This window comes from Hyaena hyaena, unplaced genomic scaffold (assembly GCF_003009895.1).
Source record: "Hyaena hyaena isolate Hyena2069 unplaced genomic scaffold, ASM300989v1 scaffold_280, whole genome shotgun sequence".
NCBI classification, from domain to species: domain Eukaryota; kingdom Metazoa; phylum Chordata; class Mammalia; order Carnivora; family Hyaenidae; genus Hyaena; species Hyaena hyaena.
Genome location: NW_024080912.1, coordinates 955618 through 971736, shown reverse-complemented (window position 1 = coordinate 971736; position 16119 = coordinate 955618). Strand labels below are relative to the sequence as shown.

Sequence of the window (16119 nt, the reverse complement as noted above, 5' to 3'; positions counted from 1 at the left end):
AGAGTAGGCAGGTGCTGGGTAGAGACTGGGGGCACTTGTGTGGCCTCTTGGTGCCACACGGGTTGATGTCATGGGGAAGATGGGCCCAGAGTCTTTACACCTTCAGGTATTCCTAGAGAAACCGGAAATACGTGGTTATACGGCAGTCTCTTGGTTATTTAACATTGCAGCCTAGTGTAAAATAATCTATGCAGGTTGAACGCACCGCTGGGGTGTGCACTCCCCCTCCTACTGGCCAGCTGTGGTTTGACTTTAGGGTGCTGAGGTGCGCGTCCCCAAAGGTGCTGAGCCCCAAGAGCCCCCATCAGCCAAACACCCTGTAGTGTGAATAAGTGAGCATGCTCTTTTCTTGGTCGCTCCGTGAGACCAGAAAGATGAGAGCCCTAGGCCTTTCGGGTGGGCATGGCAAACTAGGGAGGGGAGACTATAGTCAGGGACCCCCCTCATCCCACCAAAGGACTTGGGGGCCGACACTGGACCCTGTTTGACAGGCAGACAAGAGGCCAGCGGAGGGCAAGGCTGGGAGCCCACTCAAGGGCCGACTGGTGACCTCATGGCGGATGCCCGGGGACCGTCCCACGCTGTTCAATCCATTCCTGCTCTCTCTGGGGGTCCTCAGGTGGCAAAGGGTAGGCTGGCGCCAGCGGGGTGGGAGGGATCAGGGTGGGACAGAGGGGGAGGGGAGGAAGGAGGTTGGTATTAGGCAAAGGAGGGAGAGTGGGGGCTGGGAGAGGAGACTTGGGGCTCCCACATGAGACAGCGCAGTCCTAAGAGCCCCCCGTGGTCTCTGCCACCTCCAGGACGGGGCTGGGGCTGTTTTCAGTTTTCAGGGGGAGGCGGGGGTGGAAGAATCTATACAGCTGAAAGTGCCCAAGCAGCAACCCGGCCAACGGGAGACAGATTGGGGGAAGGGAGAGAGGGATGGCCCGAGGGGGGCTCTGGGATTGCAAAGTGTGTCTCAGACCTGGGCCTGAGCCAGTTTCACAAACATCTGGCATTACGTAACCTACCCCCTGCCCAGAGAGGGCTGTAAACACTCAGACCTCTGGTTCAGGGTTTCCTCAAGGCCAGGGAGGGGAGGCAGCTGCGACTCGCTTCCTTCTGCCCCCTTCCCGGCGGATAGAAGGGGCCTGGGCTTTCCAGGGGCCACTGGCCAGTGCGTGGGGTTTCTTCTCTTAGTGACAGGATGACTCTTATACTCTCTCGCTGGCTCTGGGTCTAGCAGTAGGCCAGGCACGGTAGAGACAGCATAGTATATCCATTTTGCAGACGATGGAACCGAGGCTCAGGGAGGTGAGCGGACTTGCTGGAGTTGCACAGAGAGGGCTTAGAGGAGTCAGCCTCCTGCTGATTTTCCTCATTCTCAGATGAGAGGATGGCTGCAGCTAACCACCCCAGGCCTCAGTTGCCACATCTGTTGAATGGGGGAAATCCACAGCAACGCTCAGGGCTGCAGAGAGGGTTCAGGGAGGCTGGGAGACACAGAGGTGTGATGGCTGGGGGCGTCCACACACTGACCTTCCCATCCATCTCCTAATTTCCTCTCTGCTGCTCCTTGGGAGTTAGGGCACTAGGATGCTCCGACAACATGGTTAGCTGGGCAGGGTTGTACCTTCAAGCCTGGGCGGGAATGACCTTGTCACACGAACTAAAGGTCACCGACATGCAGAAGGGAGCAGGTAAGTCCGTGGTGGAGAGAAGGGGACAGAATGGGGAAAGGCACTCTGGGACAGCGGTGCTGGTGATGACAACCAACATGTATCCGGTACCTACTTTGTGCTCAGCTCTGTGTTCGGTGCATGACCTGCTTGATTGCATTTGCTCCTTTCCACGGGGGCGTGCTAAGTATGGTTCGTATTGTCTGTCGTACAGATGATTAAAAAATGAAGCGCAGCCGGGGGGGGGGGGGGGGGGAGAAAAACAACTTGTTCTAGGTCACACAAGGGGCAGAGCTGAGATTTGAACCCTCCCACCTCTGCACCCTGATCTCCAAGCCCCCCTTGCAGCCCCTAGAATCCCCGGAAGCTTTTCCCCATTAGATAAGATGTGGCAACCGAGGCTGAGTGGGTCTGTGGCCGTTTCCTCAGCTGGGAATGAGGCGAGTCCAGGGCTATGGGAAGGAACTGCTAGCAGAGCCTCCAGACTGTTACCTAGAGCAGCTTCATACATCTTGGGTTGGATAGCAACATCAGTCCAAGGTCAAGAGCCAGGAGGCCTGGGCTTGAGTTCTGTCTCTCGGTTGTGTGGCTTTGGGACACTACGGCCCTCTCTGAGCCTCACGCTGGTGCCCTCAATAGAGTAATAGCAACTGTTGGGTGAATGGGTAACCCCCAAGTTTGGTGGCTCTGTTTCATAACGTACTCCTGGGTTCCCAAGTCTGGCCTATCCCTGTCCTACTGGGACAAGATGGGGGAAGGGAGTCACTTATGCACTGGTGCATCCACTCAGTGGACCTGCATTTACTGAGGAGCTACTGTGGACAGAGGCCCCAGGCCGGCCTCCAAGATATAGACAAAAACACTCTGGTTCTGCCCACAAGGAACTCAGGTTGGCGAGGAAACTGACACGTAACTGACTAGAATGCAGTGTGGTCATCTGTAGCTGCAGAATGGACAGATGCAGGACCTGGTTTATTCTCAGAATTGCCAGTAGTTCAGGGTGACGGGTCCCTTGCATGTAAGATGTGTGTGGACAATGGTGGGGGGCAACAGGCAGGGGCCAGATGATGACAGATGCTGACGGCCTGCACCAAGAACACAGAGCTGATCTATTAGCCCTGTTGAACTTGGAGCAGGGGAGCGAACTGATCACTGGGTTGAGGGTATGAGAAGAGGAGGCCTAGAGGCCAGGAGGCCAGCAAGGAGGCTGCTGCGGTCAGGAGCCACTGGACCAGGGCACTGGTGGCAGTGGCCGGTGAGGTCTTCTGTTTATCCGCTCACTCTACTGAGCACCAAATGCCTAAGCGAGGTGGAGGGTAGAGTGGGAACACATGGCACATGGAGACGGATGGCCAGTGTCTAGAGGAAGATAGGCTTATCCTTGGCCCCCTTCCTCGGGTGGAGGAGACCCCTAGTGGGAAATGCTAGGAAAAGAACTTCAGCCCGGCCCTCCATTTTTAAATCTGTGAAATGGGGAGAGGAATCATCGTTATCAAAGCAATGATTTTTGGACCCCAAATTGAGACGGCAGAAAATTGAAATGGCAATTGTCCCAAGCTCCCCTGCCCCCCCCCAACCTAAAAATAGCTGACTAAGGGGTAAAGGGGTTGTTCTAGGGGGGGTTACTTACATTAACACTTAATCCTTACAGGAACATCAGGTGATAAATAGCATTCTCTCCTTTTACATAGAGTGAAGTTGAGGCCCAGAAAGGTTAAGTAAGTATCTGGCTTAAGGTAACTGCAGAGTTGGAATCTCAATGCCACACGAGCTACAGCTGCACTTTCAACAAATTCCACTAAGGACCCTCCTCTGCTGCAAAGCTCCGATGAGCTCCTGCAGGCGAAAGGGCCTCTTATAAACTGCCAAGTGCTGGCAATGTGAGAAGCGAGGGTACGCCCACACCCAAGAACCCCAAATGGGGTTCTTAAGCCGAGAAAAACCCGCTTGTAATGAGGGGCCATTTGGGGAAGGCCCTACCGTTCCAGAACTCGCTTTGGGCTTAGATTCCATGCTAGGAATCGATCCCATCTCTTCTTACTGTCGGCTCGGCCAAGTCGGCTCGGCTCACCTCTCTGAGCCTCTGTTTTCTCATTAGTAAAATGGGGACAAGGGCCATCTCCCTGTCAGGTCTGTGGTGAGGACGAAATTAGATGACACAGGTAACGATCGGGGGGCTTCGCGAGTGGGGCCCGCTGAGTTAGTAGCGGGCGCATTGCTCACGTCTCCGTCAAACCGAAGCGCCGAGCCCTCAGTGGACGTATAGCTCTGACCCAAGGCTCGCGGGAGCCACAGCAGGGAGATTGGGTGCCACGCCCAGCTGTCCCCGCCCAGCACTCCCGCGCCGCGGCCCGACCGAGTCACCTGCACGCAAGGTCCTTCCTTCCTCCCTGCGCGCCCGCGGCGGGAGCCCAGCCCTCGGCTCCCTCCGCCCCCATCCGCCGGCCGCTACCGCCCTCGCGCGCCCGTCCCGTCGCGGCAGGCCCCGCCCCCGGCCCGGCCCGCGCTCCCATTGGTCTGCCCGCGGCCCCCGCCGCTGTTTGTCCTGGCTTCCTCGCCGCCCATTGGCCCACCCGGGTCCTCCCAGGAAGTTTGAAAAAAAAAAAAAAAGTTTTATGGGCGGATGGAAGGGGCCAGGGCAGCGCCGCGGAAGGGAAGGGCCGGAGGAGCGGCGGCGGGCAGCCGAGAGGGGCGGCGGCGGCGGCGGCGGCGGCGGCGGCGGCGGCGGCGGCGGCGGGATTCCCGCGCCGCTGGGCCCGGCCCGAGAGCCCTCTCCACTTCCCTGCCTCTTGCTCCCGCCGCCCCGGGGCGCCGCCATGACGGTGAGTGCCCCCCCGGGGCAGTCCCTCTGCGCCCCAGGCCGGGAGGAGAGCGACGGCCCGAGCCTGAGCCGAGCCGAGCCGCTCCCCTCCTGGGCACCCCCTTCACTCTCCGGAGGCGAGAGGAGGTCTCGGCCGGAAGACAGGGCGACCCCAGCGGCACCAGCCGGCTGTTCTGCCTCGACTTCCCCCAGACTCCTCCTCACCCTTCTGGGCCTGGAGCCCGGGCGACCCCGAGGAAATGGGAACTCCCTGTCCTGGGCAGCCCCCTCTCCCCCAACTTTTGTGGCACCAGTCACGGGCAATTTCTGATGGCCCTTTTACCTCCTCTCCTCCAGCCCCCTTGGTGAAGACCTGACCTGATTCTCCCAAGCTGCCAGGCCCGTAGGGACTCCCAGGGCTCCGGGCAGTGGGAGGAGCGGAGAGGGTCCTGGCCTGGGTCTGGGGTCTCGTCCCGGGGCTGGAGAGGGGCCCTCCCGGCTCGAATGGGTCGCGCTGATCCAGGCCTGGGAGGGCTGCCTACCCGCGTGGGCGCCCGAGGTTGAGTGGGTGAGAAGGAGCCGCCCCGTCCCACCCTGTCCGGGAGCCCGTCCTGGGATTTCCGAAGCGGCACGAAGCCGTGTTCTCCCCGGCTTGCCACTTCGCGGCGGCGCTGGGGCCTTGGCTGGGAGCAAGCCCACGAGTGGGGTGGGGGACACGATGGCAGAGACTCGTCTCTCTCTCTGGGAATGAGCACTACCCCGGTGACATCAATACCTGCGCCTTAATGATCGTATTGAGCCTCGCAGCTGGGTTGACCTTTATTCCCATTTTACAATTAGAGAAACTGAGGCTTGGGGAGGGGCGGCGGTGACTTGCCCGAGGTTACTCTGAGTGAAAAGGAAGGAGTAGCCTCTTTCCAGGTCAGTCTGGCCCCTTGACCGTGATGTTCTGGAAGGGAGGGGCGGGGCTGCTTTTGGTTTCTGGCTAGCGCCTTAGGGAGGCTCTGACAGCCTAGGCGGGTGGGGTGGTGGAGTCGAGCCGGTGCGTGTGCGCATGCGCACGTCCCCTTTCCTCTAGGTAGTGGAGACCCCCAGCGAGAAGTGAGCAGGGCTGCTGCGGGTTGGCCCTCAGGGCCCCTGCCCCTGCGAGCGCGGTGACCTGGCCGCTGTTTGGACTTCCTCGGCCTCCGCACATCCTGCCACCTCCCTGCCGGCTCTTCCTGTCGTCAGCAGCCCCCCTTTGGTCAGAGAGCCGACAGGGATGTGGGGGGAGGAGCTGAGTCAGTGTCCTGGCCACCCACCCCCAGGCCCCAAGCCCCAGGCCCCGTGGGGGTGGGGAGAGGGGGAGGGTGGTTGCATTGCCTACTGGGTGCCTGCCAGGTCCTAAACTGGGTGCTTTCATGCTCCCAGAGTTGATCCTCTAAAGGGTGGTTCCCATCTAACAGATGAGAACACTGAGGTGGAGAGAGGGGACATAACATGCCCCGGGCGACCTAGCTGGGTCTTAGCAGAGCCAGCATTTGTATCTCGGTCTGCCCCAGTTTTCTCTCTGGGGCTAGATAAGAAATGTACAGTGTCGCCTCTCTTGAGGAAACGCACACTGAACAAGGGTAAGGCTGCTATGGAGACACTTGAAGGGCGTCTCCCTGTGGTGGGAAGGGGCTTTCCAAAGGAAGATGCCCGACTGTGACCGTAGGGCCTTGTCAGGTGAAAATGGATGGCGGGTTGGAAGAGTGTAGGCAAAGACTGGCGGTCGTGTTTGGGGAGTGGTGACAACATAGAAAAGGGGCCTGGGAAGGAAGGCCCCCAAGGCTCGGAGAAGCGGTTTAGGCTTTGGTCAGGGGCACTGGAGAGCCAAGGGAGGTTTTGGAGCAGAGAGGAGGCTCATGACCACCACTGACGGTGCTTTCTGGCTTCTTCGTGGCTGCCTTGATGCCTGAGCCTGCCCCAGCCTGGTGTCCGCCTCCCCCACCCCACCCAGCCTGGGTCTCTTCGCACCCTTTGCCTCTATCCTCACCCCTAGCCCTGAGCTCGGAGATCTGCAGGAAGCAAGTGGTAAAGTGGCTCTGAATGGGTAAATGCTTAAAGGCTTCGGGAAGCGGGGGCCTGGCATCCAGATCTGCTCCACCTCTTTTTGCCGTAGCCCCGCGTAGCCCTGCCCTCGGAGCCTCAAGCCCGAGCCACTGCCTGGCATCAAATTATATACCTGTCCACTTGTTTATTGTCTGTCTGTCTCCTAAGTTCCTCCAGGGCAGGGTCCACCTCTCCCAATGACAGCTGATTTCCTGCCCTGAAACAGTGCCTGGTGCTTTTTTTTTTTTTTTTTTTTTTAAAACCAAACCGTCTCTTAGCCTCTGGGTCTAAGCGCATGTCCACAACTGCAAGTTGCTTCTACTCTAGCCTGTGACAGATAAGTCAGTGGCTTCAAGATAATCACAAATGCCACGGAGGCTGTGAGAGGGCACTGGCACGGTGTGGTGTGTACAGGGAAAGGGGCCTCAGAGGGGGCATTGAATGCTGGGCCTTAAGGCACGAGCAGAGGTTTGCCTGGTCCGTGGAGGAGGAGGAAGGCTGATATTTAGGCAGAGAGCATGGGCTGGTGTGGAGGGCCTGGCATCCCGATGTGTTGGGGATTGGGGAGCATTGGTGGTGATATAAAAATGGGGTTCCCTCCGCAAGGTGGAGGCCAGGCTGGAAGCATGACTTGGGACGCTAGGCCTTTTTGAGATGCTCTGTGCTTAGAGGAGGCCACGTCAGTGGTCCAGGCGGGCGGGAGGTGGTGTTGAGCCATGGCCTCCGCTGTGGCCGTGGCCATGGCCATGGCCGAAGGGAGGAGAGGGCAGGCTGTGAGAGCTGTTCAGGACTCCTGAGCTGCTTCGGGTGGAGGCGGGGTGGCTGGGCCTGAGCGAAGGATGCGACATGAGGGACTCAGGCTAGCAGACCTCTTGACACTGGACAGAGGTTCCCAGGTGACTGCAGGACCCGCCCCCCCCACCCCCCCACCCCCTCCACCCCCCCGCCGCCAGCGGGTTTAAAATCTCACATTGGCAGCCTCCTCCCTCCAAGGTCACTGTGCCCATCTCGTGCCTGATGTGCTCCTGGGGTGTTTGTACGAGCTTCCAGAGGGTCACGGAGCTTCTCCACGCGTAGCTCGTTCAGCCCTCTCACAAGGCTTCGGGGAGGGCAGGACCCCCACCTCTGCACCCCTACCCCCAGCATCATTTGCTGCATTAGGCAGTCAGGGCTCAGGGAGGGGATGTGGCCTAGGAAGGTCACAGGGACCCCTCCTCCTCCCCCCGCTGCTTCCCAGGCACCCCTTGGGGCCCCAGTCTGTCATTCTAGCCGGGGAGCCCTTGCTCAGCTCTGGAAACCCATGGCTGGTCCCTCAGCCCCAGCCCAGTCTNGGCAGCTGCGACTCGCTTCCTTCTGCCCCCTTCCCGGCGGATAGAAGGGGCCTGGGCTTTCCAGGGGCCACTGGCCAGTGCGTGGGGTTTCTTCTCTTAGTGACAGGATGACTCTTATACTCTCTCGCTGGCTCTGGGTCTAGCAGTAGGCCAGGCACGGTAGAGACAGCATAGTATATCCATTTTGCAGACGATGGAACCGAGGCTCAGGGAGGTGAGCGGACTTGCTGGAGTTGCACAGAGAGGGCTTAGAGGAGTCAGCCTCCTGCTGATTTTCCTCATTCTCAGATGAGAGGATGGCTGCAGCTAACCACCCCAGGCCTCAGTTGCCACATCTGTTGAATGGGGGAAATCCACAGCAACGCTCAGGGCTGCAGAGAGGGTTCAGGGAGGCTGGGAGACACAGAGGTGTGATGGCTGGGGGCGTCCACACACTGACCTTCCCATCCATCTCCTAATTTCCTCTCTGCTGCTCCTTGGGAGTTAGGGCACTAGGATGCTCCGACAACATGGTTAGCTGGGCAGGGTTGTACCTTCAAGCCTGGGCGGGAATGACCTTGTCACACGAACTAAAGGTCACCGACATGCAGAAGGGAGCAGGTAAGTCCGTGGTGGAGAGAAGGGGACAGAATGGGGAAAGGCACTCTGGGACAGCGGTGCTGGTGATGACAACCAACATGTATCCGGTACCTACTTTGTGCTCAGCTCTGTGTTCGGTGCATGACCTGCTTGATTGCATTTGCTCCTTTCCACGGGGGCGTGCTAAGTATGGTTCGTATTGTCTGTCGTACAGATGATTAAAAAATGAAGCGCAGCCGGGGGGGGGGGGAGGGGGAGAAAAACAACTTGTTCTAGGTCACACAAGGGGCAGAGCTGAGATTTGAACCCTCCCACCTCTGCACCCTGATCTCCAAGCCCCCCTTGCAGCCCCTAGAATCCCCGGAAGCTTTTCCCCATTAGATAAGATGTGGCAACCGAGGCTGAGTGGGTCTGTGGCCGTTTCCTCAGCTGGGAATGAGGCGAGTCCAGGGCTATGGGAAGGAACTGCTAGCAGAGCCTCCAGACTGTTACCTAGAGCAGCTTCATACATCTTGGGTTGGATAGCAACATCAGTCCAAGGTCAAGAGCCAGGAGGCCTGGGCTTGAGTTCTGTCTCTCGGTTGTGTGGCTTTGGGACACTACGGCCCTCTCTGAGCCTCACGCTGGTGCCCTCAATAGAGTAATAGCAACTGTTGGGTGAATGGGTAACCCCCAAGTTTGGTGGCTCTGTTTCATAACGTACTCCTGGGTTCCCAAGTCTGGCCTATCCCTGTCCTACTGGGACAAGATGGGGGAAGGGAGTCACTTATGCACTGGTGCATCCACTCAGTGGACCTGCATTTACTGAGGAGCTACTGTGGACAGAGGCCCCAGGCCGGCCTCCAAGATATAGACAAAAACACTCTGGTTCTGCCCACAAGGAACTCAGGTTGGCGAGGAAACTGACACGTAACTGACTAGAATGCAGTGTGGTCATCTGTAGCTGCAGAATGGACAGATGCAGGACCTGGTTTATTCTCAGAATTGCCAGTAGTTCAGGGTGACGGGTCCCTTGCATGTAAGATGTGTGTGGACAATGGTGGGGGGCAACAGGCAGGGGCCAGATGATGACAGATGCTGACGGCCTGCACCAAGAACACAGAGCTGATCTATTAGCCCTGTTGAACTTGGAGCAGGGGAGCGAACTGATCACTGGGTTGAGGGTATGAGAAGAGGAGGCCTAGAGGCCAGGAGGCCAGCAAGGAGGCTGCTGCGGTCAGGAGCCACTGGACCAGGGCACTGGTGGCAGTGGCCGGTGAGGTCTTCTGTTTATCCGCTCACTCTACTGAGCACCAAATGCCTAAGCGAGGTGGAGGGTAGAGTGGGAACACATGGCACATGGAGACGGATGGCCAGTGTCTAGAGGAAGATAGGCTTATCCTTGGCCCCCTTCCTCGGGTGGAGGAGACCCCTAGTGGGAAATGCTAGGAAAAGAACTTCAGCCCGGCCCTCCATTTTTAAATCTGTGAAATGGGGAGAGGAATCATCGTTATCAAAGCAATGATTTTTGGACCCCAAATTGAGACGGCAGAAAATTGAAATGGCAATTGTCCCAAGCTCCCCTGCCCCCCCCCAACCTAAAAATAGCTGACTAAGGGGTAAAGGGGTTGTTCTAGGGGGGGTTACTTACATTAACACTTAATCCTTACAGGAACATCAGGTGATAAATAGCATTCTCTCCTTTTACATAGAGTGAAGTTGAGGCCCAGAAAGGTTAAGTAAGTATCTGGCTTAAGGTAACTGCAGAGTTGGAATCTCAATGCCACACGAGCTACAGCTGCACTTTCAACAAATTCCACTAAGGACCCTCCTCTGCTGCAAAGCTCCGATGAGCTCCTGCAGGCGAAAGGGCCTCTTATAAACTGCCAAGTGCTGGCAATGTGAGAAGCGAGGGTACGCCCACACCCAAGAACCCCAAATGGGGTTCTTAAGCCGAGAAAAACCCGCTTGTAATGAGGGGCCATTTGGGGAAGGCCCTACCGTTCCAGAACTCGCTTTGGGCTTAGATTCCATGCTAGGAATCGATCCCATCTCTTCTTACTGTCGGCTCGGCCAAGTCGGCTCGGCTCACCTCTCTGAGCCTCTGTTTTCTCATTAGTAAAATGGGGACAAGGGCCATCTCCCTGTCAGGTCTGTGGTGAGGACGAAATTAGATGACACAGGTAACGATCGGGGGGCTTCGCGAGTGGGGCCCGCTGAGTTAGTAGCGGGCGCATTGCTCACGTCTCCGTCAAACCGAAGCGCCGAGCCCTCAGTGGACGTATAGCTCTGACCCAAGGCTCGCGGGAGCCACAGCAGGGAGATTGGGTGCCACGCCCAGCTGTCCCCGCCCAGCACTCCCGCGCCGCGGCCCGACCGAGTCACCTGCACGCAAGGTCCTTCCTTCCTCCCTGCGCGCCCGCGGCGGGAGCCCAGCCCTCGGCTCCCTCCGCCCCCATCCGCCGGCCGCTACCGCCCTCGCGCGCCCGTCCCGTCGCGGCAGGCCCCGCCCCCGGCCCGGCCCGCGCTCCCATTGGTCTGCCCGCGGCCCCCGCCGCTGTTTGTCCTGGCTTCCTCGCCGCCCATTGGCCCACCCGGGTCCTCCCAGGAAGTTTGAAAAAAAAAAAAAAAGTTTTATGGGCGGATGGAAGGGGCCAGGGCAGCGCCGCGGAAGGGAAGGGCCGGAGGAGCGGCGGCGGGCAGCCGAGAGGGGCGGCGGCGGCGGCGGCGGCGGCGGCGGCGGCGGCGGCGGCGGCGGGATTCCCGCGCCGCTGGGCCCGGCCCGAGAGCCCTCTCCACTTCCCTGCCTCTTGCTCCCGCCGCCCCGGGGCGCCGCCATGACGGTGAGTGCCCCCCCGGGGCAGTCCCTCTGCGCCCCAGGCCGGGAGGAGAGCGACGGCCCGAGCCTGAGCCGAGCCGAGCCGCTCCCCTCCTGGGCACCCCCTTCACTCTCCGGAGGCGAGAGGAGGTCTCGGCCGGAAGACAGGGCGACCCCAGCGGCACCAGCCGGCTGTTCTGCCTCGACTTCCCCCAGACTCCTCCTCACCCTTCTGGGCCTGGAGCCCGGGCGACCCCGAGGAAATGGGAACTCCCTGTCCTGGGCAGCCCCCTCTCCCCCAACTTTTGTGGCACCAGTCACGGGCAATTTCTGATGGCCCTTTTACCTCCTCTCCTCCAGCCCCCTTGGTGAAGACCTGACCTGATTCTCCCAAGCTGCCAGGCCCGTAGGGACTCCCAGGGCTCCGGGCAGTGGGAGGAGCGGAGAGGGTCCTGGCCTGGGTCTGGGGTCTCGTCCCGGGGCTGGAGAGGGGCCCTCCCGGCTCGAATGGGTCGCGCTGATCCAGGCCTGGGAGGGCTGCCTACCCGCGTGGGCGCCCGAGGTTGAGTGGGTGAGAAGGAGCCGCCCCGTCCCACCCTGTCCGGGAGCCCGTCCTGGGATTTCCGAAGCGGCACGAAGCCGTGTTCTCCCCGGCTTGCCACTTCGCGGCGGCGCTGGGGCCTTGGCTGGGAGCAAGCCCACGAGTGGGGTGGGGGACACGATGGCAGAGACTCGTCTCTCTCTCTGGGAATGAGCACTACCCCGGTGACATCAATACCTGCGCCTTAATGATCGTATTGAGCCTCGCAGCTGGGTTGACCTTTATTCCCATTTTACAATTAGAGAAACTGAGGCTTGGGGAGGGGCGGCGGTGACTTGCCCGAGGTTACTCTGAGTGAAAAGGAAGGAGTAGCCTCTTTCCAGGTCAGTCTGGCCCCTTGACCGTGATGTTCTGGAAGGGAGGGGCGGGGCTGCTTTTGGTTTCTGGCTAGCGCCTTAGGGAGGCTCTGACAGCCTAGGCGGGTGGGGTGGTGGAGTCGAGCCGGTGCGTGTGCGCATGCGCACGTCCCCTTTCCTCTAGGTAGTGGAGACCCCCAGCGAGAAGTGAGCAGGGCTGCTGCGGGTTGGCCCTCAGGGCCCCTGCCCCTGCGAGCGCGGTGACCTGGCCGCTGTTTGGACTTCCTCGGCCTCCGCACATCCTGCCACCTCCCTGCCGGCTCTTCCTGTCGTCAGCAGCCCCCCTTTGGTCAGAGAGCCGACAGGGATGTGGGGGGAGGAGCTGAGTCAGTGTCCTGGCCACCCACCCCCAGGCCCCAAGCCCCAGGCCCCGTGGGGGTGGGGAGAGGGGGAGGGTGGTTGCATTGCCTACTGGGTGCCTGCCAGGTCCTAAACTGGGTGCTTTCATGCTCCCAGAGTTGATCCTCTAAAGGGTGGTTCCCATCTAACAGATGAGAACACTGAGGTGGAGAGAGGGGACATAACATGCCCCGGGCGACCTAGCTGGGTCTTAGCAGAGCCAGCATTTGTATCTCGGTCTGCCCCAGTTTTCTCTCTGGGGCTAGATAAGAAATGTACAGTGTCGCCTCTCTTGAGGAAACGCACACTGAACAAGGGTAAGGCTGCTATGGAGACACTTGAAGGGCGTCTCCCTGTGGTGGGAAGGGGCTTTCCAAAGGAAGATGCCCGACTGTGACCGTAGGGCCTTGTCAGGTGAAAATGGATGGCGGGTTGGAAGAGTGTAGGCAAAGACTGGCGGTCGTGTTTGGGGAGTGGTGACAACATAGAAAAGGGGCCTGGGAAGGAAGGCCCCCAAGGCTCGGAGAAGCGGTTTAGGCTTTGGTCAGGGGCACTGGAGAGCCAAGGGAGGTTTTGGAGCAGAGAGGAGGCTCATGACCACCACTGACGGTGCTTTCTGGCTTCTTCGTGGCTGCCTTGATGCCTGAGCCTGCCCCAGCCTGGTGTCCGCCTCCCCCACCCCACCCAGCCTGGGTCTCTTCGCACCCTTTGCCTCTATCCTCACCCCTAGCCCTGAGCTCGGAGATCTGCAGGAAGCAAGTGGTAAAGTGGCTCTGAATGGGTAAATGCTTAAAGGCTTCGGGAAGCGGGGGCCTGGCATCCAGATCTGCTCCACCTCTTTTTGCCGTAGCCCCGCGTAGCCCTGCCCTCGGAGCCTCAAGCCCGAGCCACTGCCTGGCATCAAATTATATACCTGTCCACTTGTTTATTGTCTGTCTGTCTCCTAAGTTCCTCCAGGGCAGGGTCCACCTCTCCCAATGACAGCTGATTTCCTGCCCTGAAACAGTGCCTGGTGCTTTTTTTTTTTTTTTTTTTTTAAAACCAAACCGTCTCTTAGCCTCTGGGTCTAAGCGCATGTCCACAACTGCAAGTTGCTTCTACTCTAGCCTGTGACAGATAAGTCAGTGGCTTCAAGATAATCACAAATGCCACGGAGGCTGTGAGAGGGCACTGGCACGGTGTGGTGTGTACAGGGAAAGGGGCCTCAGAGGGGGCATTGAATGCTGGGCCTTAAGGCACGAGCAGAGGTTTGCCTGGTCCGTGGAGGAGGAGGAAGGCTGATATTTAGGCAGAGAGCATGGGCTGGTGTGGAGGGCCTGGCATCCCGATGTGTTGGGGATTGGGGAGCATTGGTGGTGATATAAAAATGGGGTTCCCTCCGCAAGGTGGAGGCCAGGCTGGAAGCATGACTTGGGACGCTAGGCCTTTTTGAGATGCTCTGTGCTTAGAGGAGGCCACGTCAGTGGTCCAGGCGGGCGGGAGGTGGTGTTGAGCCATGGCCTCCGCTGTGGCCGTGGCCATGGCCATGGCCGAAGGGAGGAGAGGGCAGGCTGTGAGAGCTGTTCAGGACTCCTGAGCTGCTTCGGGTGGAGGCGGGGTGGCTGGGCCTGAGCGAAGGATGCGACATGAGGGACTCAGGCTAGCAGACCTCTTGACACTGGACAGAGGTTCCCAGGTGACTGCAGGACCCGCCCCCCCCACCCCCCCACCCCCTCCACCCCCCCGCCGCCAGCGGGTTTAAAATCTCACATTGGCAGCCTCCTCCCTCCAAGGTCACTGTGCCCATCTCGTGCCTGATGTGCTCCTGGGGTGTTTGTACGAGCTTCCAGAGGGTCACGGAGCTTCTCCACGCGTAGCTCGTTCAGCCCTCTCACAAGGCTTCGGGGAGGGCAGGACCCCCACCTCTGCACCCCTACCCCCAGCATCATTTGCTGCATTAGGCAGTCAGGGCTCAGGGAGGGGATGTGGCCTAGGAAGGTCACAGGGACCCCTCCTCCTCCCCCCGCTGCTTCCCAGGCACCCCTTGGGGCCCCAGTCTGTCATTCTAGCCGGGGAGCCCTTGCTCAGCTCTGGAAACCCATGGCTGGTCCCTCAGCCCCAGCCCAGTCTGAGTGGCCACGTTGTCTGCTCGTCCTTCCCTTGGGCTTTCTCCTAGACCAGCACAGCAAGGCCACTCTCTGGGCCACCCCAGATAGCCTGACTTCTCAGAGCCGGCGGGGGGGTGGGGGGGTGGGGGGGGTGGAGACTGTCCCCAAAGCACAGGAATTTCGACCAGGAAGGTGAAGGGGAATGATGTTTATTCAGCAGGATTTTACTGAGGCCTAGTCACCGCATGCCAGGCCTTGGGGGTCACTAGAGGTCCCAGTCTGGATGGGGGTTACCCGGATGACTTGGCGGCTCCACGTGTAGCTGCCCGGCTTCAGTCTTAGCTTGGGACCACCCCCCACCCCCCACCCCAGGCAGCCCCTCCGCACTTATGGGGAACAGGGTGAGGAAGACTAGAGACCGGGCCAACACAGCCCCAGGGCTTCCCAGCTCCAAGCTGAGCCTGGGTCCCCTCCCTCAGACAGGTATGCGGGGAGGGGCTGCCGTTCAGGGGTGGGGCAGGGGTGGGGCCTCTGGGCCGGCTTGCTGAGATCCAGTGGCCCTGGCCGCACAGCCTGGGCTGTGGCTGGCTCTGGATGTCCAGGCTGCCGGCCCAGGCCCCTCTTAGGCCACTTCCTGCACCTGAGGAAGAGGAGATGGGGAGGAGGGCAGATCAGGGGAGGCAGCCGGCTCAGGCGGCTCTGGTTTCCAGCTGCTGTCTATGCAGCCCACCCCCCTGCGCTGCGCCGCAAGCTCCTTCCACGCAACCAGACACCTTGGCCTGGTGAGGCCGCGATGCCAGTACTGATAGGTGGGCTCAGGGCCATAGCGACAGGTGGCCACCTCCTCTCTGCCTGCAGCCTGGCCCGCCCCGCGCTCCTCCCCACCAGCGGCCAGAGGCTGACACTCTGCTGAGGTACTAGGACTTAGGGGGGAGAGAGAGAGAGAGAGAAGTCTGCTGGTGGTAGGCAGGGAGGGTCAGGTGGCCAGAGCCCACCAGATGGGCGTGGCCGGAGAAAACATCTGGGTGATCAGCTGCTGCATCTAGGCCCAGGTAGGGGTACCTAGCTCACAACATGCAGCGGCCGGGAGCCCCCAGACCCCAAGGCCGTGCCCCCCTGGGCAGCACCCGACAGGTAGGGCTTGCCTCGATTGAAGTGCCATCTTCCTGGCCCTTCCAGAGATCTCGGGGGGGGGGGCAGGAGGGGGGAACCCTGATCTTTGACCCCAGCCTGGGCCTGGTTCCATCGCTCAGAGGCTCCAGGAGACAAGGAAAGGGCAGGGCTGGTGGGACCACAGCGGGGCCCGTGGGTTGGGGGTGAGCGGGGGCATTAAGGGCATTTTCCTGGTGGTGAGAGCGCCTGGACCATTTGCTCAGCCCTGCTGGTTCAGGCTGTAATCAACGCTCTCTGGGGTCTCTCGCCCGCTCTTTGGAGAGGAAGTAGGCTGGGAGGAGGGGAGCCTGGCCACCTGTGGCCGATGTGCCAGTCACCCTGCCTG

At 60.1% G+C, this 16119-nt stretch overlaps 1 protein-coding gene across 9 annotated transcripts in view; it reads left to right on the top strand.

Moving 5' to 3' along the window:
* The window catches only part of LOC120241172 (TRIO and F-actin binding protein), a 60050-nt gene that overhangs the window by 26006 nt on the left and 17925 nt on the right, over positions 1-16119 (top strand). For 6 of the 9 annotated variants that reach the window (XM_039246137.1, XM_039246136.1, XM_039246141.1 and 3 more), the window contains one exon: positions 492-629. The exons of 1 other annotated variant lie outside the window; for it this stretch is intronic. In XM_039246137.1, the coding sequence (XP_039102068.1) occupies positions 492-629 (138 nt within the window). Of the gene's footprint in view, positions 1-491; positions 630-11041; positions 11264-16119 lie in introns of those variants that run through there. 2 more of the 9 variants (XM_039246144.1, XM_039246145.1) reach the window with 1 other exon arrangement.